This window comes from Ursus americanus, chromosome 24 (genome assembly GCF_024610735.1).
Source record: "Ursus americanus isolate L20-20 chromosome 24, mUrsAme1.1.p, whole genome shotgun sequence".
In the NCBI taxonomy this organism is placed as follows: domain Eukaryota; kingdom Metazoa; phylum Chordata; class Mammalia; order Carnivora; family Ursidae; genus Ursus; species Ursus americanus.
The window spans coordinates 40,975,456-41,003,194 of record NC_142150.1 but is presented as its reverse complement, the minus strand read 5'-3'; the positions used below and the strand labels follow the sequence as shown (position 1 = coordinate 41,003,194).

Below are 27,739 nucleotides of genomic sequence, written 5' to 3'. Positions count from 1 at the left end.
GCGACAGCATAGGGGCTGGAGTCGGGGTTTCTGGGGTTACAGAGGTGTCGAATCACGTCAGCCCTCGCCCCCAGGCTGGCAGTCTGTCGCCTGCCGCAGCTCCGGGCAGTGCCTTCCAACCGCCTCGCGCGGTCTGCGCGTGCGCACTAGCCTAATCGCGCGCCCTCCAGGCGGTGGGCGAGGCGGCGGGCCAGTGGGCAGGGTGGGAGGGTGGGTGGGGGGAATGGGGAGGAGGGGTGGGATGGTGGACCAGGGATAAGGGTGAGGGTTAGTGTATGTGGAGAAAGGGGCTCCGTTAGAATTTTCGCTCTGGGGCATGAGGGATCTGCGGGGTAAGCCGCACAGAGTCGTGAGGAGACGCCGCAAGGCCCGCGGCCAGGGCGCCCTAGGCCAGACCCGGGTCCACAGGCGGTCGCACCTGGAATCGGGAAGCAGAGGGGCACAGATGCTGCGAGAAAAATTGTGGGTGCCCTGGAACGGACTCATTGTGATCGGGAAGAGAATGGAGCTCGTGGGTAGAAATACACAAAAGCCTAGGATGGGCGACCCAAAGCTTGACTCTGAGTACTGGAGACCGGAAGACGCGGAAAAAATGGTCTTGAAAGTGAAGTCAGGCCAGAGTCAGGAAAGGATGGATATGAAGCTACTGCACAGTGTAGCAAGTGCATTACAGGCTTCAGCAGGTTTAGGGAAAAACAGCCCAAAGGAGATGGGGGGAAAGCAAGAAATTAGAGGGAAAATAGGTACTGAATCTGAGAGTGCAGGGACTACAGCAGGGCCTAGGAGGGGGTCTGGCCTTAAAGAGAGGTTGAAATTTACTGGGGTGGGGATCAGAGGAGAGGACTTGAGATCCAGACCACATACACTAGGGCAGAATGAGGAGCTGCGGTCGAGTGGAGAGAAGCTGAGTGGGGAGAAGCTGAGTGGAGAGAAGCTGAGATCAAGTGGAGAGAAGCTGAGGTCAAGTGGAGAGAAGCTGAGGTCAAGTGGAGAGAAGCTGAGGTCAAGTGGAGAGAAGCTGAGGTCAAGTGGAGAAAAGCTGAGGTCAAGTGGAGAGAAGCTAAGGTCAAGTGGAGAAAAGCTGAGGTCAAGTGGAGAAAAGCTGAGTGGAGAGAAGCTAAGATCAGGTGGAGAGCAGTTGAGATCAAGTGGAGAGCAGTTGAGATCAAGTGGAGAGCAGTTGAGATCAAGTGGAGAAAAGCTGAGGTCAAATGGAGAAAAGCTGAGGTCAAGTGGAGAGAAGCTGACATCAAGTGGTGAGAAGCTGAGTCTGAGTGAAGAGAACCTGAGGTCAAGTGGAGAGAAAGGGGAATCCAGGGGAGAGAAGTTGGGAAGTAGTGGAGAGGATCTGAGATCCACCGTGGATAAACTGCAGTCAAGTGCAGAGAAGCTGGAGGGTTCAGGAATGGAGAGCATAACTGAAGAGACAACTGAAAGAGTGGTAGAAGTTACTGGTGATGAAAAATGGACTAAAGTTACTGATGCTGAGATGGAAAATCCTTTTGAAAGGGTGGAAGGGAGTAATGAGCTAGAAGGGACTGAGGAAACAGTGGGAGTTGAGGAGGATGTCTTGGGTGGCGTGAATGATATTGCCGATGAATCTGTTTCTATGGAAGAGACAGAGGTTATAGATTAAGGTAATGGTGAATGAGGCAGATGAAGGACTGAAGCTAACGAAGGAAAGAGAGGCCGCTAGAGGAAGTGTTGCAAGTCAAGGAGGAGAAATTAGAGCCGAGCAGAGCACTGTTGACCCCGAAGAGGTAAATATGAGAGAGGAAAGGAGAGCATGGGAATGAAGAACTCTTGAGGATGAAGGTGGAGGCTGGGGCCAAAGGAAATGAAGAAGAATGAGGAGGGAAATGGGAATATTTTGAGGAGAAAGAAAAGATCTGATAATGTGTTGCTACGTCGAGGAAAGGTGGAGATTGTTTTCTTGGAGAAGAGCTGTGACTGAAGGGCTTGTTGGGAAATGTTTGAGAAATGGCTTCGGGAGGGGCTAGACGATTTAGTTTGGTTGTAAGAGAAGACTGCATAGTGAGAAAAATGGAGAATTACAGCAGGATAAAGGGTAGATAATGAAGGCTGTGAAGGAAGATGCAAGCTGGAGCGAGCAAAGAAAACTTCTGAGAGAGGATCCTGAAGAGGAATGAGGGTCTCCAAAGTGACACAAGCAAGTGAAAAGAAGTGAAGAAAAAAAGTAAGAAGTCAAATCGCATCATAATGATTATGTTTGTTGGGTTTTGAAGTTGCCTCCTTTACTCATTCTGTGTGCTCCTCTCCCATTTAAGCCAGTTTTACAATCTAATGGGACAGGCTCCTCTCGGGGCCCTATACATCCGGACCAAGCCCATCCTCATGGATCCTCCCTCTAACTAGCCTCCAGATGTAGCCAGAATAATGCTGGGCTCGCTTCACCATGATCACCATTTCCGTGGGTTTCCCTCACCTCCACACATCAAATTTGAGTTGCTCATACTCGATATGAAGTTGCCTCAACTGTTTGTGTTATTATTGTTTCCATCTTTGACTTGGTTATTCATCTCATCACGTGGACTTTTCCCCTTGTGTCAGTCTCCTTTGGGGCTTTCTCCTAGGACTTCCATATGCCATCCCAGGAAAGGGAGAAGACTCCCTGAGTGCCTACTGTCAAGACATCAATGTCAGAACTTAGGCTCTTAGATCCTGTTTGTCTCTTGGATAGGGATGTAAGAGGTGGCAAAAAGCAGCCATGCATAGTTTGGATGAAAGAAGTATTTCACCCTTTTCCCTCCATATACTTTTTTGGGGGAGGGGAGACAAGGGGGGTAGGGGACAGAGGGAGAGGGGGAGACAGAATCTTAAGCAGGCTTGGCGGGGAGCCCATTGCAGTGCTCCATCTCACGACCCTGAGATCATGACCTGAGCTGAAACCAAGAGTCAGACACTCAACTGACAGAGCCACCCAGGTGCCCCCCCTCCATGTACTTTTTAAAGTCTGTAATATTGGGGCGCCTGGGTGGCTCAGTCAGATAAGTGTCTGCCTTCAGCTCGGGTCATGATCCCAGGCTCCTGGGATCCAGCCCCACGGCAGGCTCTCTACTCAATGGAGAGCCTGCTTCTCCCTCTCCTTCTGTAGCTCCCCCTGCTTCTGCTCTCTCTCTCTCTGTCAAATAAGTAAATAAAATCTTAAAAGAGTCTATAATATTTCTGAGGAGTAGAAACTTCATCATATCATAAATATCATGACACAAATTTATAATAGGCTCATGTTTTTTTTTATTGTTTTCTACATACCCTTTGCTGATTTTCCCCAAAGCCTCCAAAAGATCTGTAAGCCTCATGTCATAGTCTTGTTCATGTAGTCAAACCTAATGATAATTCATCGATTTCATTTTTTCTCTGGCAATTTCCTCCTTTGAGTCCTTTATCCTCTGGGTCTGATGCAGACTGGCTGCATTCTAGGCTTGCCCCGTTGCTGCCGTTCTGGGCTCCTAAACACTTCTCTGTTCCTCTCTGTTGGCTCTCCTACTGCCTGGATCTTAGATCTTCTCCCTCTTTCTTGTTTTACAGCCTCATTTTGGCCAACCACACCATCTAACAGCTTCCGGAGAAAGAGACCATGGGAGGTAAACTTTGTGACGCCTTATCTGCATGAAAATATTGCAAGTCAAAGAGGAGAAATTAGAGCCAAGTATAACATTATTGACGTTGAAGGGGTAAATATGAGAGAGGAAGGGACAGCATCTGAGTCTGTGAGGAGGGAATGGGGATGAAGAGCCATGAGTCTTAGCTGTTATGGGACTCTAGGTTGGAAATATTTTTCCGTTAGAATTGTAAAGGCATTGCCCCACTCTTTCCTAACTTCTGAGTGTTGCTGTTTATAATTGCAGTTTTATTCTTCAAAAAAAATTTTTATTCTATGGTTATGGCCTGTTTTTCTTCCCTATATAAATTACCTGTTTTCTACCGCTCCAATGGCTCACCCTGCCCTCTTCTCTTGTTTTCTGTGGTTCTACTGCAGGACATTGGAGCCTGAGTTAGAGCTCTTATCTCTTTTCTAGTTTTGTCCCTCTCTTTTCATTCTACTCTCTGGACAATTTCATTAACTTTACCTGTTATCCTTTCTATTGAGTTTTTTTTTAATTTCTCTCTTATTCATTGATTGCTTTTTTTGTATAGAGCACTTTTTTTTATTAAAGATTTTATTTATTCATTTGATAGAGACAGCCAGCGAGAGAGGGAGCACAAGCAGGGGGAGTGGGAGAGGAAGAAGCAGGCTCCCAGTGGAGGAGCCTGATGTGGGGCTCGATCCCATAACGCCAGGATCACGCCCTGAGCTGAAGGCAGACGCTTAATGACTGCGCCACCCAGGCGCCCCGATAAAGAGCACTTCTGTTTTTTGTTTTGTGTACATGTTCTCTTAGATCTCCAAGGAAGAATTTTTCTGTTTTTAAGTGTTCTGCTTTTCATATTATTTCCTTGGAATTCTCCTCCCCCTTTTCTGGCGTGTGTGTGTGTGTGTGTGTTGGAGGTTTTCCTAAAATGTTTGATCTTACTCTGTGTGCACAGATGGGGCTTGTTAATTGATGGTCTTCATTCTTTATTGTTTTATATTGTATTTATCCTTTTATTTTCATCTTGGTGGGGTTTGGAGATAAACATATGTGTGTATTCAATCGGCCATGTTTGACAAAAAGTCTCCTCCATTACATTTTGATTGTTTTTAATTGAATTCTCAAGTGTAACCCTGATTTTCATCTTGAAGGTAACTTGCTATTTCCTTTATGAATTTTCCTGGGTGAAAGTGACTAGCACAATGAACAAATAAACCTCAGTGTACAGCAAAGTGCTACGTCAGTTATTATAAACATGCTGTAATCACTCTCATCGCTGAAAAAGCACAAAACCTCTCTTGACTCCACATTCCCCTCCAGCTACTGCCCCATTTTTCTTGCACCCTGTGGTAGGCACAAAAGTAGCCCCCCAAAGAGACACTCACTTCCTACTCCCAGGAACCTCTGCATATTACGTCACATGGCAGAAGAGTGAATATTACCTTACATGGCAAAAGATGTGTTAAGTTAAAGCTCTTGAGAGGAAGAGCTTATTCTAGATAATCTGGGTAAGCCCTAAATGCTATCACAAGTGTCCTTATGAGAGAGAGACAAAGGAGATCAGACACCCAGAAGAGGAGAAGGCCATGTGACCCCAGAGGCAGAGGCTACAGTGGTTCGGCCACAAGTCAAGGAGTGGCAGGAGTCACCGGAAGTTGGAAGGGCAAATAATGGATTCTTCCCTACAGCCTCTGAGTGTGCACAGCCTTTGCCAATACCTTGATTTTGGACTTTTGGCCTCCAGAACTTTATTCTCCAGAGAGAATAAATTTCTGTTTTTTAAGCCATGCAGTTTGTGGGAATTTGTTACAACAGCTCCAGGAAACTAATACGTTCCCTTTACAGCAGAATTCCTCCAAAAAGTAGTCTGTACTTGCTTTTTCTGATCTTCTCCATTCCTTTTTATCCGCCTTTTTATATTGGACATTTAAAAATATATGGAAAAATTGAAAGTTTAGAGCAATGAGCAACTAAATGTTCTTTACCTAGATTCAGCAGCTGATAACAGTTTGCCCTGTTCGCTTTGTCTGTATGTACTTCAGCACATATCTCCTAAGGATTAAGACAGTCTTCTCCATATCCATAATACCTAAGTAAATTAAAATTATTTTAATTTAATACATTAAAAATTAAGAATGAGTCCCTAGGCGTGCCTGAGTGGCTTAGTTGGTTAAGCATCGGCCTTGGACTCAGATCATGATCCCAGGGTCCTGGGATGGAGCTCTGTATCGGGCTCCCTGCTCAGCAGGGAGCCTGCTTCTCCCTCTCCCTCTGCCCCTCCCCCTGCTTATGCTCTCTCTCTCTGTCAAATAAATAAATAAAATCTTTTAAAAAAATAATAATTCCCTAATATCATTTAATATTCAATCTATATTAAAATTCCTTCTATGTCCCCAAAAGTTCTTTTATAACCTTTTTCCTTGGCCCAGCATCTCAGCAGGGCTCATATGTTGAATGTGCTTGTTAACTTTTTTTAATCTACGTTAATCTCCTCTAATTTTGTTTTTAACAACTTTGACTTTTTTAAAGAATTCAAGCCTATTTGCTTATAGATGTCTAGCATTTTTTATTTATCTGATTGTGTCTAGATGGTGTCATTTAGTTCACTCTTCTAACCACTGTAGTTTTTATGTACTGGAAGTTGGAACTATAGGCCCTGGTTTCTTTCTCTGTAGCACTTATCACCTTCTGACTCCAAGTTTCCCTTCTGTCATCGTTTATTATCTATCTTTCCCCTCTAGAATGTAAGCTCCATGTGGGAATCCATGTGTGCCTGTTGGGTTACCTATTCTAGTCTGCTGTCTAACCAACACAGAGTAGGCACTCAGCACGTATTTGTGGTATGAATTAAAGTCACATTCAGTGACATTACCTGTGTCGATACTATTTAACATCTAATGAGAAATTGCTGTAATAATTTACCCTGTTCCTTAGAATATCTCCCATTTTTTGAAGCCTCGAATGCCTGAAAATGTCTTTATTCCATCCTTGAGGTTTGTCTAGGTATAGAGTTTTCCCTCAGCAGTTTAAAGGCAGGCCCCTTTGTTTTCTTCCTTCATTCATGGCCATTGAGAGTCCATATCCATTTTTATGCTTGAGCCATTGCACGTGACCAGGCGATCTGTATATGTAGTCTGTTTTCTTCTCTTTGCCTCTGTTATTTCTGCTTATTTGTTGGTCAGAATTTTATAGCTTGCTCTTTCTTCCATTCCCTAGAAACTCTGATCCCATAGCTAGACAATAAAGTAGAGATACTGGGTGTGGGCAGAGTTGTAAAGATAAGCTACAAAAGGCTCAAACCTAGGAGTAGGATCTTTTTGGCAAGTGATGATAGCTAACAATTACTGAATTCTTATAATAATCTGAATAATTTCATAGGCACCGTGCTAAGCACTTTACATGCTCTCTCTCTCATTTAATCCTTCCAACAACTCTCTGAGACGGGAACTATTACTCTATCAGGTCTACCAGCTAGAAACTACCAGGGCCATGCCCTGGGCCCAGGCAGCCTGATCCCAGAGCTGCACTGGAAACCACTTTGATGAACTTCCCACTCTGTTCCTACTAGACAAGCCCTGCTACTCAATTTCCCAGCCTGTCAAAGCAAGGCCTGCAATCCTGCCCAGGGGGTGGGGAATGAGGCTGGGTAACAACCCTTCCATCTAGTCAGTGAAGCTTGTTGACTGAGTGTTTCAGTGCCAAGTTTTTAAGAACATAAATGCCAAAGAGCAATGATGTTTATTTTTTTTCCCCAGATCTCTGCCTTCCCAAGATCATCTACTCCTAGCCTCCTCTGCTGATTCTCAGGGGTGGAGACATTTTTGCCTCTCTTATAGGAAGACTACACAGGCATGAGGTCAAGACAGTTGTGTGGGTCTCTCAGATGGCACTGCATAGCATATAAATCGTGAACCAAATAATCTGACTTGTTCTTTGGGTGGATTACATTTTCTCATGGGATACCAGATGCATTCCACTGAGGCCACGGAAAGAAAAAGTGAAGATCAAGACACCAGGACAAATGGCAGCCACCTTGTAAGTGCAGATATTTTCAATCATCTAGGTAGCTAGAACTTTGTATATGTAATATCCTTTTTTACTAAAATTAACCAAAATGAACACATTTGAGGGAATTGAGGGCTCCTGAGTGATTTTATGTATCTCCATTATCCTAGTCTTTCTTTGGATATTCCCAAAGATCCCTGTTTCTTGCAACAGGATGTGTGAAAAATGACATTATGGTTTGGCTTTTGTCAAATACCCCCTTTGCTAGTCCCATTAATTCATTCAGCAAACAGCTAACACTTACTATGTGCCAGTTGGGAATGCAACAAATGTGTAGGACCAGGTTCTTGCCCTTGGCCTCCTATCTCTTGTTGAGACAGACATCTCTATAGATTGATGTCCATGCATTGTGAGGTGGGCTAGGAGGGTGCCATGTACTAAGTGTGGTGAAACTGCAGAAGAGGGAGGGCCTGGCCTTGAGGCTGATTAGGGGAGCAATCAGAGAAGGCTTCTTCATGGAGTTTACCACCTGGGGCTGGACTGGTGAGAAGAATGGTGATAAAGAGTCAGCACTGGATGAGGAGAGGACAAATAAACCTTCTCAGCAGAAAGAAGAAGATTGCTGATAATGACCGGGGACTTCATGGCTCACTCAGGAGAGAGCAAGAACAGTAGTTTGGTGCAGCTGGAGCAGAGACAGTATTATAGAGACTGGCAGCATGTGAGCTTGGGAGAGGCTGGGGACAGCCTTGACTGCAGGATTGAGGAAGTTAGCCTTTGCTCTGTAGGTGACAAGGAGAATCACACCGTGAGATCTTCGCTTTACATAGTTTACCAAGCTGAGAGATGGAATCAAGTGGGTGCAGCATGAGAGTGGGTCAGAGTGGGGTGCTGAGTAGGTGCTCAGTAAAGCAGGAGATGTGATCATTAGACCATTAGAATGAACAGTTCAAGATAAAGAGGTCAAGGCTGTGAACTAAGGCAGAGAAAGTGGGGCAAAAACCAGAGGATAGATTGGAGAGGGTTTTAGAAGTCCTAGCGAACAGGATTGCTAATTAGTTGTGAATAGATGGTGAGGATGGAGGCGCCAGGCTTACAGGTAGCCACAGCTGATGTGTGTCATCCAGCGCTTACTCTGTAGGTGGGCACTTTGCATGCGGGATCTCATGTAGTCCCATAGTAGCCCCAGAGAGGGGCTGTATTACTGTGCAGTTTATAGGACAGGAAGTCGGAGCCTGGAATCGTCAATCAAAGTGACAAGGCAGGTATACAGTGGGGTCCTAGTTAGGATTTGAATCCAAGGGAATTAGCACCCTTAGCTTCTACACAGTAGCGTCAGCAGCTGACTGGATTTCGGTACCAAGTGGTTGGGAAGTGAAGTGACCATCTTAGGAAGCAGTTAATGAGTGGCAGATTAGGGCCTAGAACCCACTGGAACCACTTCCTGCCCCCACCACCCCAGAGTTCACAAACAAGCTGCTGGGCACCACATCAGGCCATAGCCATGTCATGTTTGGTTTACCGAATATTTTTAAATAAGTTTTTAGAACTAATTGCTAACATTTTAAAAATCTTGAGATTCACATTAAAACCTGCTGGATTATCTTGAAAAGTGAGAAGATCTGGCCATACTGGGCCCATATAGCAGCAACCCTTGCTGCCTATTCTGTGTTTCCTTTGGCTGGGACCTGTGCTCCCCAGTGGGCCAGAGCCCACCAGCCTGGGATCCGTGCCCACCTCCACATGTGCCTGAGTTTGCATCTCTCAGCCGCAAGCTGGTCCAGTTTGATGCTAGGCTGTGTGTGTGCGTTGAACCCTGTGTCAAGCCCAGGCTTCCGTGGATGGTTAAATACTCTTTTTGAACTTTGGAGAATATAAGCTAAAAACAACAGCATGTTTTGCGTTGTTTTTTCCCTTCATACTGTGGGAACTGAGAAAAAATAACTGCCCATTCACACTTGAGTGCCCACAAGACGAGGGTTCCATACAGGTAGTGCAGGCCAAAGGTGAATGGTCATAGTTCCTGAAACCAGCACCAGGTAGAAGGAAATATCAGTCATACCATGGAACGTGGCAGACATAATGGCAGCGTTACAAATCATGCTGTGACTTTTTTCTGTTTAATTGGTTCAGTAAATCATTATTTGCTTGAATTGTGAGCTGTGTACTTTAGACATCTTATAAGGAAGCTTTTGGGGAAAATACGTGTGCACGTATGCGTGGGGGGGCATAGCTTACATTCTGTAGCTTGGAATTCTCTGCAGAAGTTCAATTTTGAAATATTGATTTTTAAGTGTAGTGATTTATTACAGATTTGAAAACATGTTTCTGTACAATTAAGTTAACGTGAGTCCCAGGATGGCAAACAGGTATTTTTCCATATTAAGTATTTTGTGATGTCTACGACGTAATAATCGCCATGGCAGTGATCAGATGGGACAAACGATGGCTTTGTGCTTGTGTGTTTGTCCGCAATTTGTAAACTATGCTTAGAGACACAGGTTCAAACAGGTGCAAGAAATAGAGCTGACATCAGAGCTTCAGGAGTTTTGACTCCTAATCTGTGTTCTTTGTGACACCGGACTCATTTTCCTCATGCCTGGCCGCCTGATTCAGGGACTGGGGGAAGGCAGCTGCTGCCGGGCATGAATTTCTCAGAGGCCACCGGGCACCATTCTGGGACGGCCAGTGGGTCTCAGAGGTTCACTGTCCATCTCGAAAGGGTTATCTGTACTATCAGACCACAGTGACCCAGCCCTGCAAGCTTTTCCCTGGGAGTCGATGTCATCATATAAGATTTGTATTACAGATCAATTCAGTGTCTGGAGCCATTTGTACCCAGTTACCCTGGACTTGTGAGGCCACACGGCTGCTCTGTGGACTTTGACCCCTGCCCAGCACATTCTCCTTCCTCCTTCCCTTCCTCCTCAGAGACTCCCCACCCCCGATGTACACACCCAGGGTGGGACCCCAGCATGTGTGGCAGCCAGTCCTTCAGTTCTTGTCCGTGACACTCAGAAACCATTGTTTCTTACTGATATCATATAGACAATATGGTACTTAGCACCAATACTAGGGACTTAGCACTACGCTGACGGCTGGGGATACAACAGACAGGTGCCCTGCTCCTGGGGACAAGATTAGCACGCAGGGATTCATTTGCGAACCAGGTGGCACTTCGTTACAGGACTAGAACAACTGGTATTTTATCTCAGTCGCGTTGTAGTTTCATTTTTGTGGTGTGGCCTAAAAAACCTAGGCTCCCCAAAAGATCGGCCAAGTGCATGGTAAAATTAGACTTATTCACTCATTTAACAAATATTTAGTAAGCACCCATCATTGTCAGGCACTATGCCAGGTGTCAGGACAATAACAGAGGACAAAACTGACAAATATCCCTGTTCTCTTGGAGCTTAGGCTGTCACAGAAGGAGACAGAAAAACTGTGTCAATATGTAATCTGAGCTGAGAATTTTGAAGAAAAACCAAGCAGGATAAGGGAGAATGACCCGAGGCAGGGGTGGGGGGCCTGCTCTTTGAGATAGGGTGGCTAGGAAGGCCTTTCCGACGAGGTGACTGGAAGCAGGGCCCCGCAGGAGATGAGGGAGAAGCCGCGGTCTGGAGGAAGTCCTTCCCAGGGAGGGGGGCCCCAGGGGACAGATCCTCCCAGTGGCCAGTGGTCTGGCTCATTTGAGAAATAAAGAAGCCACCAGCTGAACTCCTGGACTCCACCGTTTCCTCATCTGCAAGTCTGTGGGCTTGTTGGGAGGAGCAGATGAGATCATTTATAGAAATATTTATGTCCGCCATCAAGCACTGTGTAAAAGTTATCCTCTCTGTGTTGACTTTATCAAGTTTTTGTAGAGTGTCTAAACCATCAGGATTATAATTATTATATTACACCTCTGCCCTTTCATTTCTTTATTATTGTGGTGAAATTCACACAACGTGTAATTACCCACGTTAAAGTGCACGACCCCCTGACATGTAGCGCTTACACTGTTGTGTAACTACCGCCTCGGTCTAGTTTCAAGCTTTTTCATCATCCCACTCTTAAGTTTTTCATATTAGTCTATGTCACAGCTCTTGAAAAAAGACACCCCCCCCCATATCTGACTTTGTCCTTTCTGTTTCTGACTGGCCTTCGCCAGTTCCATGACTCATCCGTGTGTTTATCCAGCAGATATTTATCGAGCACCTACTAGGCAGCAGGTTCTACGCTAGGTAGGCACTGAGACCACAACAGTGACAAAGGACACGCAGGTTCTTGCATTTAGGGGACTCATAATCTAGTGGGGATTTAGACACTGAATGCATAATTACCAGAAAATTAATTTAAATTAGATCAATGCCTGGGACACCCGGGGGGCTCAGTCAGGTAAGCGTCTGCCTTCGGCTCAGGTCATGATCCCAGAGTCCTGGGATTGAGCCCCGCATCGGGCTCCTTGCTCAGCAGAGAGCCTGCTTCTCCCTCTCCCTCTGCCTGCCGCTCCCCCTGCTTGTGCTCTCTCTCTCCCTCTCTCTCTCTGACAAATAAATCTTTAAAAAAGGAAAAATAAATTATGCTTATATGAAAAAAGCGCTTTGAAATTGTGCTTAAAACATTTGCGGAATTAAAAAAAAAATTTTTAAAGATTTTATTTACTATTTGAGAGAGAGCGAGTGCGTGACAGCAAGCAGGGGAGACGGAGAGGGACAAGCAGACTCCGCACTGAGCTTGGAGCCCAACGTGGGGCTTGATCTCAGGACCCTGAAATCATGACCTGAGCTGAAATCAAGAGTCGGTTGCTCCACCGACTGAACCACCCAGGAGCCCCAACATTTGTGGAATTATTAAAGCTACCAGCAGTGAGATACCACTAGCTAGTAAAGCTTAGGCTAACATGACCGTATTGTTTTTATAATTGTGTCCTTAGTTCAGAGACACTGGAAAGAAAGATCACCTCAGGGAATTGACCTGGATCGTGTTAGGGCAGAGAGCGGGAAGGCAGGCTAAGGTGAAAGCAGCGGTCCTTCATTCATTTCCTCTTGATAGCAATCTGTGGAGGTCTGCGCGGACGGCTATTGTTAGCGTTGCTCCCATTTTATAGATGGGAAAACGGAGACCTAGAACGCCGTGTCTTGCCTCACGCCACCTGGTGGGGATTTTACTTGGCTTTAGCCCTCTGTCTGGTGGAGCTGAAAAGCATTTTGCCCAATAGGGGTCAGTGATGCACCTGGTTGGGAGAAGAGCTGCGGGGTTGGTCCGCAGCGGCCCAGCGCACTTGGTGTGCTCCCGCCTTCCAGGAGAGGGCGCTGCGAGGCTGGCCTCGGAGTCGCCTCCCCAGACCTCCTGGGTCCTGCCCTCCTGCCGCACCGCACCCCACCCCCCCAGACTCCTGACCCAGCAAGCTCTCCGCACCCTCCGGCCTTTCTTGCACACTGAGGCGTGCATCTGTGTTTTCCTAGATGATTGTTTCTTAATCACGCTGTGGAATAACAAATCATGGCTGGGAACCCAAGTTACCTCAAGTGACGAGCCTAGTGATCACCAAAACCTAGGTACAGCCCCCGGGCAGGGAGCTACAAAAACTGCTAGCGTGGTCCTCGCAGCCACGTGGTCCAGCGGTGCCCCGGCGGTGCCCGCGCTGCACGTCTGTCATGTAGGCGCTGGGCGCATTTCTTTAGGCAAGGTGACCTGGCAGCATTTCCACCCCACCCACAGCTAGTTTCGCTTTCCTAATGTTGTTAAAAAGTGCCTTCTAACTGAAGTAGGGTGGTTGAACAGGTTCCAACGTTTTACTTAGTTTTTTAACATGGGCATATGAGCTCGCTTCCTTCGAGTGGGTCCCTCTCGCTGCTTCTCAGCGAGATGCCCACAACTGTCCTCTTTGGCATTTGTCCCGAGTGCCGGTTCTGATAGCTTTGGGGCTGTGGTTTAACATGAACCATAAAAGCTTCTTTTAGAATAATTACTTTTTAATCTGGAAAGAGCCAGTTTGATAGAGTGTGGTAACGCCTCCTGCCCGGGAACAAGTAGACACAGTTACGTTCATTGACTGCTGATACCTCTCTTCTTAAAAGGGGAGACGGCTTTGGTGGGAAGGAAGGAAAATGAACATGGTGGATAGGGCAGTTTGAAGGACTATTTGCATGTCTGCTTGAATCAATGGTACAAACACCGGGTGTCCAAGCGGTGTGGGCTAGGTTGAGCACGAGGGACAAGATGATTTAGAGACCCCTGAGCGGGCCCTGGGCTGGATGCAGCACAGAATGGTTTTCAGAGCTGTCCTGTGGCAGCCATGTGGCATCAGTTTCCTAGGACAATCTCAGTTTCAGAGACAAGAAGATACACCGGCCCTTTACCAGGTCATGCCTCAGACTGCCACCACTTCTCAGTTCTGAAAGTGTGGTCACCAGAGAGGCCCGTGAGCAGTGACAGGTGTCATCACCTAAGCAGTGACCTTACCCCCGCAGTGAAGCAGAGCTGGGACCCACCGAGCTCCCTGCGCTGGTGGGGATACCTCCGATTCCTTTTTCACTATGATGCAAGTCCGTTGGTAATAATTACTTGTATTTGTAGGACATTAAAGATTTTGGTGCAAAAAGAGGAAATGGGTTATCAACCATTTTGCAGTTTAGGCGGCAAACCTCTTTTTTGGTAATTAAAAACAATCAAAGATGAAAAGAATATGGAACATGCAACGGAGACCAATTCTAGAAAAAATGATTTATGCCAGTCCCAGCTGAGGCCAACAAATTTGGGAAGACTTGCTCGTTTTACAGAAAGAGCCTTCAGCAGAGATTCATGCTTGGACTGACTTAAACGTGAGGCTCTTCCAGAGCATTTCAGTAGGAAGGAGGACAGACAACCTGGAGACTGTCACAAGCTGTTACCAGTGGGAGATGAGTCTTAAGTGAAAATAAAGGGTCTGATTACCCAGCGAGGCAGGAAGGGCTGAGGCTTCCCTTTAGAAAAATCTGACCTTGCGCAGACTCTCTTGAGGGCAGGTGCAGGAAGCCAGGAAGAGCCACGCTGGCCTGATCAGTCCCACACAAGCTCCTGGAGGCAGAGACTGTGCCTTTCACGGCTCCTCACTGCTGGGGTGACTGGTTCGCAGCACTCAGTGAATGTCAGACCAACACATTTATTGGTTAGATTTGATGCACGTCAGGAGAAAGAGCTCCCCACTTGTGACCTCATCTGGCATGGTAGCACAACCTGGTGCTTCCCACGTCTCTTGCCTCCGGAGGAGTACTGAAGAAGAAGAGACAAAGTGCGGGTTTCGTGTGCCCAGAGGAAAAAAATTCATACGGACATAAATTTAAAAAAAAAAAAAAAAAAAGGAAAAGAAAGCCAGCCAAGCTAATCTGGGATTTTGATCACCATTATGAAGGCGTTTCTGTTTCGTCATTCAGTTTCTAGCACGGCCTCCAGCTCAGACCTGTGCAGCCGTGTCTCAGGAAACTCCTTCCCTGCTCAGGCCCTCTCCCTGCCCCCTGGGCTCAGTTACTCATTTGGACCCGGGCTGCCACATCCCAAGACACCCCTCTTTCCTGAGTCCTCCCCATGTATCTACCGAAGGCAGAGGGGTTGGGGTGGCACTCTCGGGGTGATGCTAGGCTTCCCGAATGGCGCTGTCCCCCCCTAGGAAGGACTTCTGCTTGGTGATGCCCTCGAGGAGCCCGGGGAGGTAACCGGTTGGGCACTGATTCAGTGGGGAGAGAGCACGGATGTGCATGTCTAACTGGGGGAGCTAAGTCAGCCCAGGGAAGGGCGGGTCTGTGTCTCACCTGGTTCAGGGCTGGCAGGGTAGCGTCAGGAACTTTGGCACCACGACTTCTTAGGATGTCATGAAGATTTTTCCGAGATTCCCTCATCGTCATTGAACCAGCACACACAGGATTGGGACTTGGCTTTTGTCTTGGTTATAGCCTCAGAATCCCAGGAAAACCCGTGAGAATGCTCGAGTCTGAAAAATAAAAACTCACAGAGGAGGCTCTGCGTACTGGGGTAGATGTCAGAAGTCGTGGGGTATTCGGGGTTAGCTGTGGACTGAGGAACCCACCTAGGGGCACGGGGAGAACACGTCCACGATATTGGTCAGTGAGAACTTTCCTCTAAATAATCTTGGAGAGAAAGGAATGGAATCAAGGGCTGAAGTTGGAAGATAGAAGGTTGACCTAGTTATAAGGTTGGCTGTCTGTTTAATTAATAGATCGCCCCATGGTGTGGCATAGCAAGGTCGCGCGCAGTCCCGGATATTAGTAATGCTGTCCTGGGGCTCTGGAAAAAGTGGTGACCAAGTATTCCGCTTCGGGCTTATTTTATCTAAGTCTCCGGGCCGGCATGGATCAGAAAGAGAGTAAAATATTGAAGTGGCAGCCCAGATATTGGTTGTAAAAGCAAACTGACTGGAAAGGGCAAGCATCTTAGATCCAGCCGGGGTAGCCAAGCCCCAGAGAGTGACGTCACCCATGCGTGCCTCATGGGAGCACCTGCGGCTGTTTTGGATTTGTAGTCCTACGTGGGCCCACAGTGCTGACAGGACTGTTCCTGTGTTCAACCTGCCCTGTCAGCAAGACACTGTTTCTGTGATTTGTCTGCCACATTTTGGCACATTCACGCACAATCTCTGTTAAGTTCAATTACATTAATGTTTAGAACTACTGCAGGTAGAAAAGGCTAGAAAGCACTATATAGCAAACGACGATTACTGAAATTAAAATGCTTTGAACTGGAACATTCGAGAAGCTTGTGAATTTGTAGGAGTTAACCAGGGTGGGTACCATCTCTTTCAAGAAGCATCTAAGTTCGTAAAGGATCTCGGCGCTCTTTGAGAGGTATTCCAGACCAAGGAGGGAGGGAGGAGATCAAACATCCACGACGCATCTTCGAATACCGAGTCATCTCCCTCTACAAAGCCCTGGGGACAGAATCATTTGGGTCTGTTGCCTGTGCGGGCAGATGGAGAAACTGTGAGGGCGAAGGCCTCGGAGCAGACTCTGGAGGAAATGTTCAGGGGCGAGCACCCTGTCGCGGCCTCTTTGATGTCAGGGGAGAAGTAGTTGAACTCCAGGCCTCACTACAAGATATGAAGAGTCACTCCAAATTTATAAGCTTGTTAAACTTGTATTTTGGACGGTCTGCACGTCCGGCTTTGGAGAAAACACATAGAATGCTCCAGCCACACCTTCTCAAACCACTTAGCTGACAGTTTTTGTTCTAATTACTCTAGTGAGCGTCTCTGTTATTTACAAAGTTTGAGGAAGGCAGGGCAGGGGGTGTTTGTGCTTTGGTATGCTTTTTAGCATAGAGGGGGTCAAAGTCAGCCATCTTTTGAAGTCAGTCCGAATTGTCAGATTACCAGGGACCGCCAGAGTAGAGGACTCCCTGCACACACACACACACACACACACACACATGGACACACAATCAGCCATCTGTTTCATTTGCTAAGGCTGCAGGGCCAGGACCCTTGTTTTTAGGTTTGTATATTCTTCTTTTTTTCTTTAATTTTTTCAAAGTAGGCTCCATGCCCAGTGTGGAGCCCGTCATGGGGTTTGATCCCACAACCCTGAGATCATGACCTGAGCTGAAACCAAGGGTCGTATGCTCCACTGACTGAGCCGCCCAGGCGCCCCGCTCACTCTGTTTTGACGAAATGACAAGGCTTCCGCTCTTTTCCTTCCTTCTTTCTTTCCTGGGGTATTAGTGAGATCAATGGGATAAAGGTCCTGAAGTACTCTGAATCCCTTCCAGAAGGGTGCAGCCGGACTCGCTACTACCCTCAGGTCACTTCACGTACCCCCACCCTTTAGGGTTTCCCTCTGCTACCCTGGGGGTGCCGCCCTAGAGAAAGCAGGAGGCGCTGGGACCCAGCAGCACACGGTGCTGTTGGTGGGAGCTGCTCCTTCCTGACCTTGGCATCAACACTCTTATCTCCAGATATAGGATACGTGGTAGTTCAGCCACGGTGTCTTCGCATCAAGGGGCCTTCAGGCACCTCTGGTGCGACTTGCAAGCTAGATACTTCCAGCCCCTGTTCCAGGAACTATGAAAAGGTAGACTCTAGGTGGGACGATCTGGGTGGAACCTAGGAACCTAGGATGCACTCGCACAAGATGTTTCCAAAGACGAGGCAGTGGGGAAATGGTGAGCCCTGCTCCCCGGTGTGTTGAGATGTCAGAACTCTGCTGGGAGGGCACAGTGAAGCCCCACCTTCCCAGAGAGCTCTGGCTCAGAACAGCCAGTTAGCCCGGGATCAGGGAACAGCAGAGTAACCGCAAACCCTGTAAGCTAGATATCCTCGTGCTTCTCAGGCCCGTAATGCTGCCACCTGCTGCAGATAGGACGGCGGAGGGCTGGGCCAGGCGGCCCTTTCCAGACTGGCTCTTCTTGGGGAGTGGTTCCTCACTAAGCCTGTTTCATTTAGGGACCCTCACGCCTCTCCTTCACCCCGCACCACCTTCCGTCATGGGTGGTGAAGGTGTTAGATCTCTTACAAGAAGAATATTAGGCTAACGAAAAGGGAATACAGTATTTATTTGGTTGCTGAAAGTGTTCTTAGCAGAAAAAATGTGTCAAACGCTGCACTGGGGATTGACAAAGGTTTGGTAGCCAAGGTCTTGAAAAGGAGAGAGACAGCAAGCCTTGCAACTGTAAATAGGTCATTTCTGTGTTTCTGTCACCAAAATTTGCCAATTTGATGTCAAGCGACTCTCAGTGTTTGTACGTGCATGTTTGTGCTGTTAGACTGTCTTCTGAGCAATCGGGAGTTGTTAAGAAAACATTGGTGAAGTCAGCGACCAACAATTCTGCCCGAGCCTTCTCAGGGAAGATGAGGCCCTTCCTCGTATCATTCACCATGTGGCACTCTTGTCATCCTTCTGCCTGGACATTTGCCCTTCCTCAGGAGAGCTGGGTTCCTGCCCGGACATTTGTGCATGTGTGCGTATGCGTGTGCGTGTGTGTGTGCGCACGCGCGCATGGGGGAAGGGAGAGGGAGGAGAGCGAGTTCTGTCCCTCTGTGGTGATCACCACCGGTCAGTGGAAAGCCTCGAGCTCAGGCAAGGTGAAGCAAGAGTGACACCAAGTGCCAAGAATAGGAGCTTACTGTGGCATCAGATGGTGTTTTCTCTCCTCAAATTATAGGAGCACAAAGGCTTTGCTCCTGTCCGCAGCATTCATGTCAAAGAGAGGGTGACAAGAGACTCCAGAGGCCGGCTTCATGTCTGTATTGCGCTCTGTTCATTAGATGAAGGGATTGGCTCTCTGGGAATCAGATGCAGAACTGGGGCTTTGAGGGGCGTCTGGGTGGCTCTGTCGGTTGAGTGTCAGACTCTTGGTTTCAGCTCAGGTCATGACCTCAGGGTCTTGAGATCGAGCCCTGGGTCAGGCTCCACGTTCAGCAGCTGGAACGTCTTGTTGGCCAGAACGTGATGCAGAGATCCAGGGTTCCCTTTCAACCCCCAACTGATCCTTCAGCTTCTTCTGGAGAATAAGAAGGACCACAGGTACATCCTCCTTGCTGGTGACAGAGAGCTGTCAGGTTACCAAGGTGGCTGGTGGGTCACCTTTGTATGCAGGGAACAACCCGCTCTACTTGTTCAAAAACAAGCAAACAAACAAACAACAAAACCCACTTCTCTGTTCTAGAGGCTGCTTCGGACTCAGGGTCTCTAGGGCCTGACATCTACCCCATTAGTCCTGTGTGGGGAACTAGGGTGCATAGTCTTATGAAACGGCCCCTGGGAGGGACTGGGCACTTTGAGGGGCAGAGCATCTGTGGGCTGCTTCGAGAGATCTCCCCTGGTGCAGGCTGGGCTTGCAGGGACCGCCCTTCCTCACACGTCTCCCCGGGCAAGGAATATGGCCAAGTTGGCATTTGCCTTCTGGCCAGTCCTTATTCTCAGCTTGGAGCCTACTTGGTTTCTTCCATCTTGGGAGATAAGGAGGAAAGAGCTTTGTTTGTTCAGGTGCCACCAGTCCAATGACTGATTCGGGCTCCTGAGTGTCTTCGGGGCGTTGTATCAGATCTGCCCCCTGACGTCTCTATTCCTGATCTGGGTGTACTGTAAACAGCAGGTTGGTTCCAAACTGGGAGGCATTGGGAAACCCTTTGGGGAGGAGATTTCGAAATGAGATCTAGATTGGAAAAAATACAGTGGGGTGACGTTCTAAGGAATAAAAGAGACAGAAAACACTGTCATCCTGGCTCTCGGCTGGATCGCAGGGATAAACAGAAGAGCCTAGAAAAGCCTAGAGTGGAGGTGGGGGCAGCCGACAGGAGCACACGACTGTCCTTGCCTCTTCCCCCCACCAAAGGAGGCGAAGCCACACCTGGAACACGCTTTCGGTCTAGGGCATGTCAGCACCGGCAAGGTACGGATAGATTAGCGGCCCCCCCGCAGAAGAGAGAGGGGCCTGGGGGGCAGGGGAGCAGAGTTTCCAGGGGGATTAGGAGAAAAACTTAGTTACAGAAAGATTTGAAAAGGCCTGTTAGATAATTGAGGGGGGGACTAGGTGAAACAAGGAGTAAAGAAGCTCGTGAACCCAAAGCTTCAGGGACCCCCCCAGGAGGGGCAGCCTCACACTGCAGATGTAGGGGGGCGTTCCTAGCTCAGGATGCCCCAGCATCGGGTGGCCCCGAGTGGCGGGTGCCTCTGACGTGAAGAGCGCAGAAGAAGATGCTGCCTGGATCCAGAACCACGGAAGGTGGCCGTGAGAAGGAGAGGGCAACCTGAGGAACAAGGAGAGGAAGAGCAACGAAACCAACTCCGAAGCAGAAGAGGAGGTAAACAGGAAGAGAGGCAGGAGGGGCATCCTAAAAGGAGCAGAAAAAGAAAGAAAAGGAGAGTGAAGATCATGCGTCTCATCTAAAGGCCTTGGAGTGGCGAGGTCAAGACGGAGTGTCCACATGTGGTCGGTACGCAGAAAGCTTGTCATCTGGTCAATAAATCCCTTTCATCTAGTGGGATGAAGAAAGCGGTGCTCTTTGAGGGTGTACGTTTGGCACCATACTGCGTAAAAACCGTGCGTGGCCCTGTAAGAACCAGCTAACCAGTTATGAATGAGAGGGGTTTATGATTCATGAGCGTGCCTACCGCCTCCGCCCAGAAGCCATGACTTCCCTCGTCTCGTGCAGGGTGCGGACCCATCTAACCAGAACCACCACCCAGCCTCTCCCAGTCTCCTTAGATGACAAGCTGTGGCATCCTTGGTCCACCCAACTCAGCCCCCAAGCATCTTGCCAAAACATCAGTAAACAAGTGTAGGTAAAGGGAGTTATAGACCTCTGTACTTCGGGCTGTTTCTCCTCTTTCCCAGTGCCCAGCACGTGACTAACCAGGGATTTCTCATCACAGGCTATGTATTCTTTCCTTAGAGGGCAGTCAGAAGGTCCCCAAACACCTTCCTCTGAGCTCAGAGTAAGTTTACTTTCTTTGCCTTTCATAGTCTATTACCACGGACCAGGACATCAGTTTGCCTGAGCCACATGGGAAAATTGCCCCTCACCTCTCACGTACCCAGCATTCTCAGCAGCCAGCGCGAACTTGACCAGTTTGCAGTTGGCCAGCTTTCCTGCTAAGGTTGAGCCAGAGATGAATGTTATTAACGACAACATCTCACATTTGTTTAGGGATTTGTACCTCACAAAGCAAATAATTATCTTATTTAATCCTCACAATAATCCCGCGTTACTGTTATTTCCACTTTATAGACATCGAGTTTCAGAAAGATACAGTGTCTTCCTCAGGGTCAACTGGTAGACTAAGATCCACTCATCCTCTGACTGCAAGTCCTCTGGGCTTTCTCTACAAGGTCACGGGCCCCCTAGAGATTTCAGAGTAACAGCAGAGTTGTCATTCCTGGATCTTTTTACTGACCTCTAGTTCTGAACCCCGGGGACCTCCAACATCAGCCTCTTCGTACATTTCCTCTGCCAAAGACTCTTTCAAAGTCCCCCAAAAGTTGTCCTTGCAAAATCAAAATGGGATCATTGTAGGAAAAGTACAAAATACAAACAGACAATAAAATCAGAATTCCACCACTGAGTAATAACTCAGAACTATAAACGTTGTGTTTAGTCTTCTGTAATTTTTATGATGTATGCGTGGACTCACTTGTGTTTACCAAAATGTAAAATGGGCCTACCTATAACCCTGTTTTAGAATCTGCTTTTTAAACTTAACATATTGCAAACGTTTTCCTGTTAGTAAATATTTTTATAACATCATGTCTATTGGATACATAGTATTTCATTATGATTCTTAATGGTACTCTAGAGTTAAATATTTAGATTGTTCCTATTTCTTCATTTTTATGACCCGATTTATGATAGACTTCTAGATCTGATTTTAATTTTCATTTCTTTGATTTTGAATGAAGCTGAATTTTTTCATATGATTTTTATCATTTGAAGCTCATTCATGAATAGCCCATCCATACTATTTACAGCTTTCAACAATGTGTATTTTTTTATTGATATGTATAAACTCTTTATATTGAGGCTGAAATTGTACCTGCTTCAAACTCATTTACACCGCATTTCAATGCACTATTTTGAATTTGGGTACATACGGATTTCCCCCGACTCTCCCAACCAGACCCTGGGTGCTTCGCTCTTTTCCCTCTACTTTTTCTGTAACAAGTTCCCCCCAAACAAAGTAAACCTTGTAAAAGGCTCCTCCTCCAGTGCTCACCCCCACACGCGCTCTGGCCTCCTTAGGGAGCGCCATTCCTCTCCACCTAGGCACCAGGGCTGGTAAGGATGGCTCTCATCCCTTCTGCCCTGACCTCCCAAACCTCACTACCTCCTCCCGTTACACCAGCCTCTGGCTGGGGGGGTGATGGTGGACCCCCTGAAGCTCCTGCATAACATTTCAGAAAACCCTGACATGAGCCACTCAGAACCCCTGGAAGAGAATGCTTAGGGGGTGTTAGTATTAGCAGAGAACCATCTTGTGGGAGAGGAAGTATTAGGTCTCCCATGGCAGGAGTGGAGAGAACCGCACTCTCCAAGGGCCCGTCTTGCTTCTGAGCAAGGCCTTCATGGCAGGGGTGGCTGGCGGCGAGCCTGCGGTCCTCCTCCTGAGTCTCAGGCAGTCCGCTCCTTTGCCCTGTTATTACCGCTGGTAGATTTGTTTGTGCCTCTGGCAAAAGGGACGCAGGTCCTACCAGTTCTCCTGGTGTCCTTCAGCAGCTCAGCCTGCGCGTGGGGAGGAGGAGGTGCCCAGGCCTGTTACCTGGAGTCCCCCCCACACTGCGGGGGAGGTCGGGAGGGGGCTGGGCAGGAACCGGCTGGACAGGACAAGCCAAGGGGGTGAGGAGAGGATGAGCTTGTTCCCCGCCAAGATCACCACCTTGGAAAGCTGGGACTGCAGGGAGGAGGTCAGGGTACACATGGGGGTGGATGTTGGGTGTTCACTTCGGGGCTCCTGTGGGTTTGGAACGCCCTGACCCGCTCTCACTCCCCTAAGTGGCTCCCCTCCCACCCTTTCTCGGGGTTTGGCGTATTTGGAAGAAGGCTGTGGCTGTGACTTTAACAGGAACGAGACACCTGGCATTTCTATGGTAGGAGCTAGATTCTCATGCTCTTGGCCCCCTTGGTCTCTGCAGAGCACTTTGGCTTTTTCCCTGCAGCCGGGCTTAGGAGTTTCCAGAACTCCCTCTTTTTCTATCTCCACATACTTTCTGGGAAGACAGTGTGATGCTCGACAGTGAGAGGCTGGGGGTTCCACACAGGTGCCAGGTGGCCATGGTGACCTTGACAGCATGTGACCTCTTTAGGCTTCACAAGTTCCTCGTCTAGACAGACAGCAACAGCGCCGACCTTGGGGCTGGTGCCTAGTACACCAGACGGATGGGAGGTGGGTGCTCAACCGTGTCGGGTTTTTTCTCTTCCTTCCTTTTCTCAACCCTGCTGACGTGGGTGACACTGGGGAGCTCCAGAGACCTCTGCTCGAGGGTGGGGCCCTGGGGCAGCCTGGCCCCTTTCCTGCCGTCCTCAGGGCTCACCCGCTCGTACACCTGTCCCACCCCCCGCACGGACTGGGCCACCTCCGTTTCCCCCAGCGGAAGGTGACCTCCGGAGCCCGGGCCCCCTGCCTCGTTCATCTCTGCAAAGCCAATGCATCAGCACAGTGCCTGACACAGAGTAGGCGCCGAGGGTCCAGAGAACAAGAACTGAAAGGAAAACATCTTCCATTTCCTCGCTATCCACGTGACCTTGAGCAACATATTTAATCTCCCTGAGCCTCAATTTCTTTGTCTAAAAATAGAACAGTAATAGCTACCTCCTAGGGTCGTTGTGGGGATTAGTGGTGACGTCAGAGGGAAGCGAAGCTCGATGCTGCCCGGCGCGTAGTAGGAGCTCAGCGAGTGGAAGCGGTGATTAGCTGCTATTAGAGGACTGCTGACGTGTCCGCCTGAGGCAAACGGACGCTCCAAGAGTTCTGGGGTCAGCAGTGAGTGACACCGGGTGCCCCAGGAGCCTGTCTGCGTCCCTCTGCTCTCAGGAATGGGGTGGCTGCTATTGATGCCAGCGGGCAGTGAGGCCCGGCAGCGCGGACACAGCAGCCCACCCTGCAGCGCTCACTTCCCAGCTTTCTTCTCCGTGGGGGTGGGGGTGGCGGCCCCTGGAGCCTGAAGTGGGAGAGGTCTAAGGGCCAGTGGTGCCCCGTTTGCAATCGAGGCGGCCCAGCTGGCCCCCTGCTCTCTCCTCTGAGCGCCTGGTGAGACCCCTGATTTGTGTTCTACTGGACTTGGCAAGATTGATCAGGGTAGAAGCTCTTGCCCAGTATATGCAGAGAGAGTAAGTGAGGAAGAGAGGAAATCCGTCGCTTGAGACCTAGCTCTTATATTCAGGAAACAGAACCTGGAAGATGTCTCAATGCACCGACCTGGCCCGGACCAGGCTCCGCGCGTCTGCCGACCTCCCCTCCAGTACCGGCCCCGCAGCGGCGCACGGCCTGAGCCCCACATGCCAGTGAGCCTGCCAGCCAGGGGGAGAGCTGCCAGGCAAGAAGGGCAGTCTCAGAGGGAGCATTGAGAGGAGTTGACTGGCTACAGGAACTAAAAAAAAGCTGGGAGGTGTGAGCCTGGGTGGTGGGGGATGCAATGTCAAAGCAGACTCTAGAAACTCGGGAAGGGGGCCTGGCATGAGAAACGGCGGAAGGCACATTGGTCTTGGACTCGAAGAGCGTGGGACATCCTGGGTCAGGTGACTCCCATCTCCTGAGGGAGTGGCCTGGTTCTGGGTGGCCCTAGGGGACGGGCCAGGGCCAGAGGCAGTGAGAAGGGGTCTGCTTCCCCCAGCCAGTCCAGGTCTCCATCACCTCAAGCCCAGCGTACGAGACAGCCCCCCACTGGTCTCTTTCCAGTGTTGTCTTTCCCATTGCATTCTGTTCACTAGCATTCCACCCTGGCTCTGCCTTCTCGGGAATGGTAAACAGGCCTGGAAGTCATGACCACTGCACTTTGGCCTGGCCTTTTAGAATTTCGTGGGTAGAAAGAGTCTTGAAGATTGTTTTGTCCAGCCTTCAGTCCCATGACAGAGTCCTGTTAGAAATCGCTAACAAATGGCTTCGCAGCCCCAGCCCTCCGGTGACAGTGCCCGGGGCTCCCCTCCCCTCCCCGCTACCCCATGCAGCCACCCCTGGGTAAGCGTTGCCCGGGCTTGGAAGTCTTCTACTCCTTGCAGTGGGGTCTGCCCCCGTCTAATCCTTACCTCTCGGCCCAGGTTCTGCCAGCTGGAGCCACCAGAGTAAGGCTCTCCCTCTCTTCACTGCCAGCACATAGCTGCTCGTCACCACTCACCGACCAGCTTCTCAGCCTCCGGCGCCCCCTCCTCTCCTCGGCAAGTTGTCAGTGAGTTCCTTCCAAGCTTTCATCCCGGACGGGGGACTGGAGATAAAGTCTATATATCAGAAAGGGACTTTCGAACTCAGGAACCCATCTCATTTTATAGATGAGGACACTGGGAGGTTAGGTCACTCGCTCAAGGCCCCACAGACAGCGCGAGACAGGGCCGGGCCTCAAACCCGCTGACTGGTGACCGGCCCAGACTGCAGGGAGGTGAGACCGGTTGTTGACGCCAAGCTCCTGATGTTGTCCAAGATCACGCTGGCTTGGGGGGGGAGGCAGCCCCATCTCCCCATTGATGTGTTGAACTTTGTGTCGACTAAACCCCCTAAACTGTTTTACAACTTTATTTTCTTCTGGTTGTAAAAATAATACATGCTTATTGTAAAAAAAAAAAAAAATTAGAAAATACGTAAAAATGAAAGGTATACACCTTCCGAGCACTTCCTGTTGTTATGACGTTCTCCCACCGGACATTTGTTTGCTTGGTTTTTGGCCATAAAAACAGGACGCTGCTTTCATCCTCGGGAAGGCCCCCTTGCTAGGCCCCAGCCCCTCTCCTGTCAGAATCTTGTCTTATCAGCTCTGACGGGCACCTGGGCGGGGTTCCAAAATGCTCTGGGAGCTGAATGAACGAAGCAAGCACGCAGACTGCTGATGGAAATAGTGAGACCCTCTGCCCACACCTCTTCCTTTCCGGGCTTGATCCCACTCTCCCCACCCCCGCAAAACACCTTCCTGCTTCTTCGGTTCTACTCAGATCCCCTGTTTTTCCAGCCCACCTGGGGCTCCACTTCTTCCAAGAAGTCTTTACTCTTTCCGATGCCAAAGACTCCTTTTTGGGCCCCTCAGCCTTTGTAGTCTGGTGACACACGTGTCGTCGGTTATATGTTGACCCCCATTCCTCTCTTCTCCCTGCTGGCGGGGCCCCATTTCCCCAGCCGGCGGAGGGCCCCGTACTTTTCCTTTTTCTCTCACGGCACCCATGTTACAGGGTCTGCGGGTCATACGGGCCCTCGAGATGGGGGAAGGGCTCCTCGGAGAGGTGTCCCATGCTGGAGGGCTTCTAAAGAGTGGGAGAGAAAGCAGAAGCTCACAGGGAGCCCCAGGAACATTCCCCCACCCCCACCCCTGGCTTCCCAGAAGCTTATCCCCCGCCCGGCCCCTCCTGAAGTTGACATAGCAGTTAATCATCCGGGTTCCCAACAATGGGCTCCGCTCATCTTGGGACGGGTAAAAATGGGATTTGATCGGCCTTTCACACTGGGAGGCTTCTCGAGATAAAAATCCTCTGGCTATTTAAAGGGACATAAGGAGGGTTAGGGGTCTTTGCCAATCCTCTGGGCTTCTCGCAGGGAGCCGTCCAGGTCAGACCCGTGTTTTCCTTTCTCCTCCACAGCACCAGGGCACGAACCCTTTTCACACCTCCTGGAACATCACATCGAAGGCCCAAGCCTGGCAGCGAACCCCCTCCTTGGTGTCCATCTAGCAGGGGAGACGCGATGGAAGAACACTGAACTGGACCCCGGGGACCAGGGTCCCCAGAGTGATCAGGTCTCCCCAAGCGATCCTAGGTAGGTGACGGGGAAGGCCCGTTAACCTGTAAACTCGGTCTGGTTTGAACGGCCCGGAGGGGCCATCTGCACCCTGGTCTCTGTAGCAGCAGGCGTAGGGTGCTTCGAGCACAGCCCCTGAGCCAGGCTGCCTCGTTCGCACCCCAGCTCCACTGTAGTCCATCAGGAGACCCAGGGCCCACTTCCTAACTTCTTTCTGCCCGCGCTGATGGCAGCGTTTTCCGGGCCGTGGCTGAAAGATCAAGCGAGCTAATGTGGGTGAAACACAAGTGTGCCCGGCACAGAATACGGGCCGTACAAACGTGGCCATCCCTCCAGCTAGGTGCCTGACCCGGAAGTGATGTGACCTTTGTGCCCTGTCCCTGGGGATCACCGTCTTCCTTCTGCGGCCCTGGCAGGGTGCTAGGAAGAGAAGCGGAAACTGGACCCCTAGCGACTACACTGGCCTGGCGGAGGGCCACGTCAGGATACGGGAGCGCCGGGCCCGTGAAGCAAGCTCAGGGGAGGCCCTGCGACTGTGGCCCAGGGGTCAGCAGGCATCGAGTGCCAAGATCACGGGCAGACCGCTCCATCTATGCAGGTCAGACTCTCGGCTTGGCTTGAGGCTCACTGTACCCGTAAGAGGGGGAAGCTTTGACTAGGATTAGAATGCAACAACAGTTCTGATTAATTTCCCTGCAGGTGGAAAAAGAGGCCGGTAAGACAAAAAAGCAGAAACGCGGA

General features: G+C 49.4%; 1 protein-coding gene across 1 annotated transcript; it reads left to right on the top strand.

Moving 5' to 3' along the window:
- The first annotated feature begins 232 nt into the window (after positions 1-232).
- On the top strand, positions 233-27,554 carry LOC123778387 (uncharacterized). Its single transcript, XM_045775677.2, has 6 exons — positions 233-2,197; positions 3,550-3,605; positions 7,349-7,628; positions 25,321-25,448; positions 26,842-27,016; positions 27,415-27,554. The coding sequence occupies exon 1, from the start codon at positions 317-319 to the stop codon at positions 1,634-1,636; it is 1,320 nt and encodes a 439-aa protein (XP_045631633.2). The 5' UTR covers positions 233-316; the 3' UTR covers positions 1,637-2,197; positions 3,550-3,605; positions 7,349-7,628; positions 25,321-25,448; positions 26,842-27,016; positions 27,415-27,554.
- The last annotated feature ends 185 nt before the right edge of the window (positions 27,555-27,739 follow it).

Coding starts and splice junctions, on each gene's coding strand:
- LOC123778387 (XM_045775677.2), top strand. CDS start 317: ATGAGGGATCTGCGGGGTAAGCCGCACAGAGTCGTGAGGAGACGCCGC.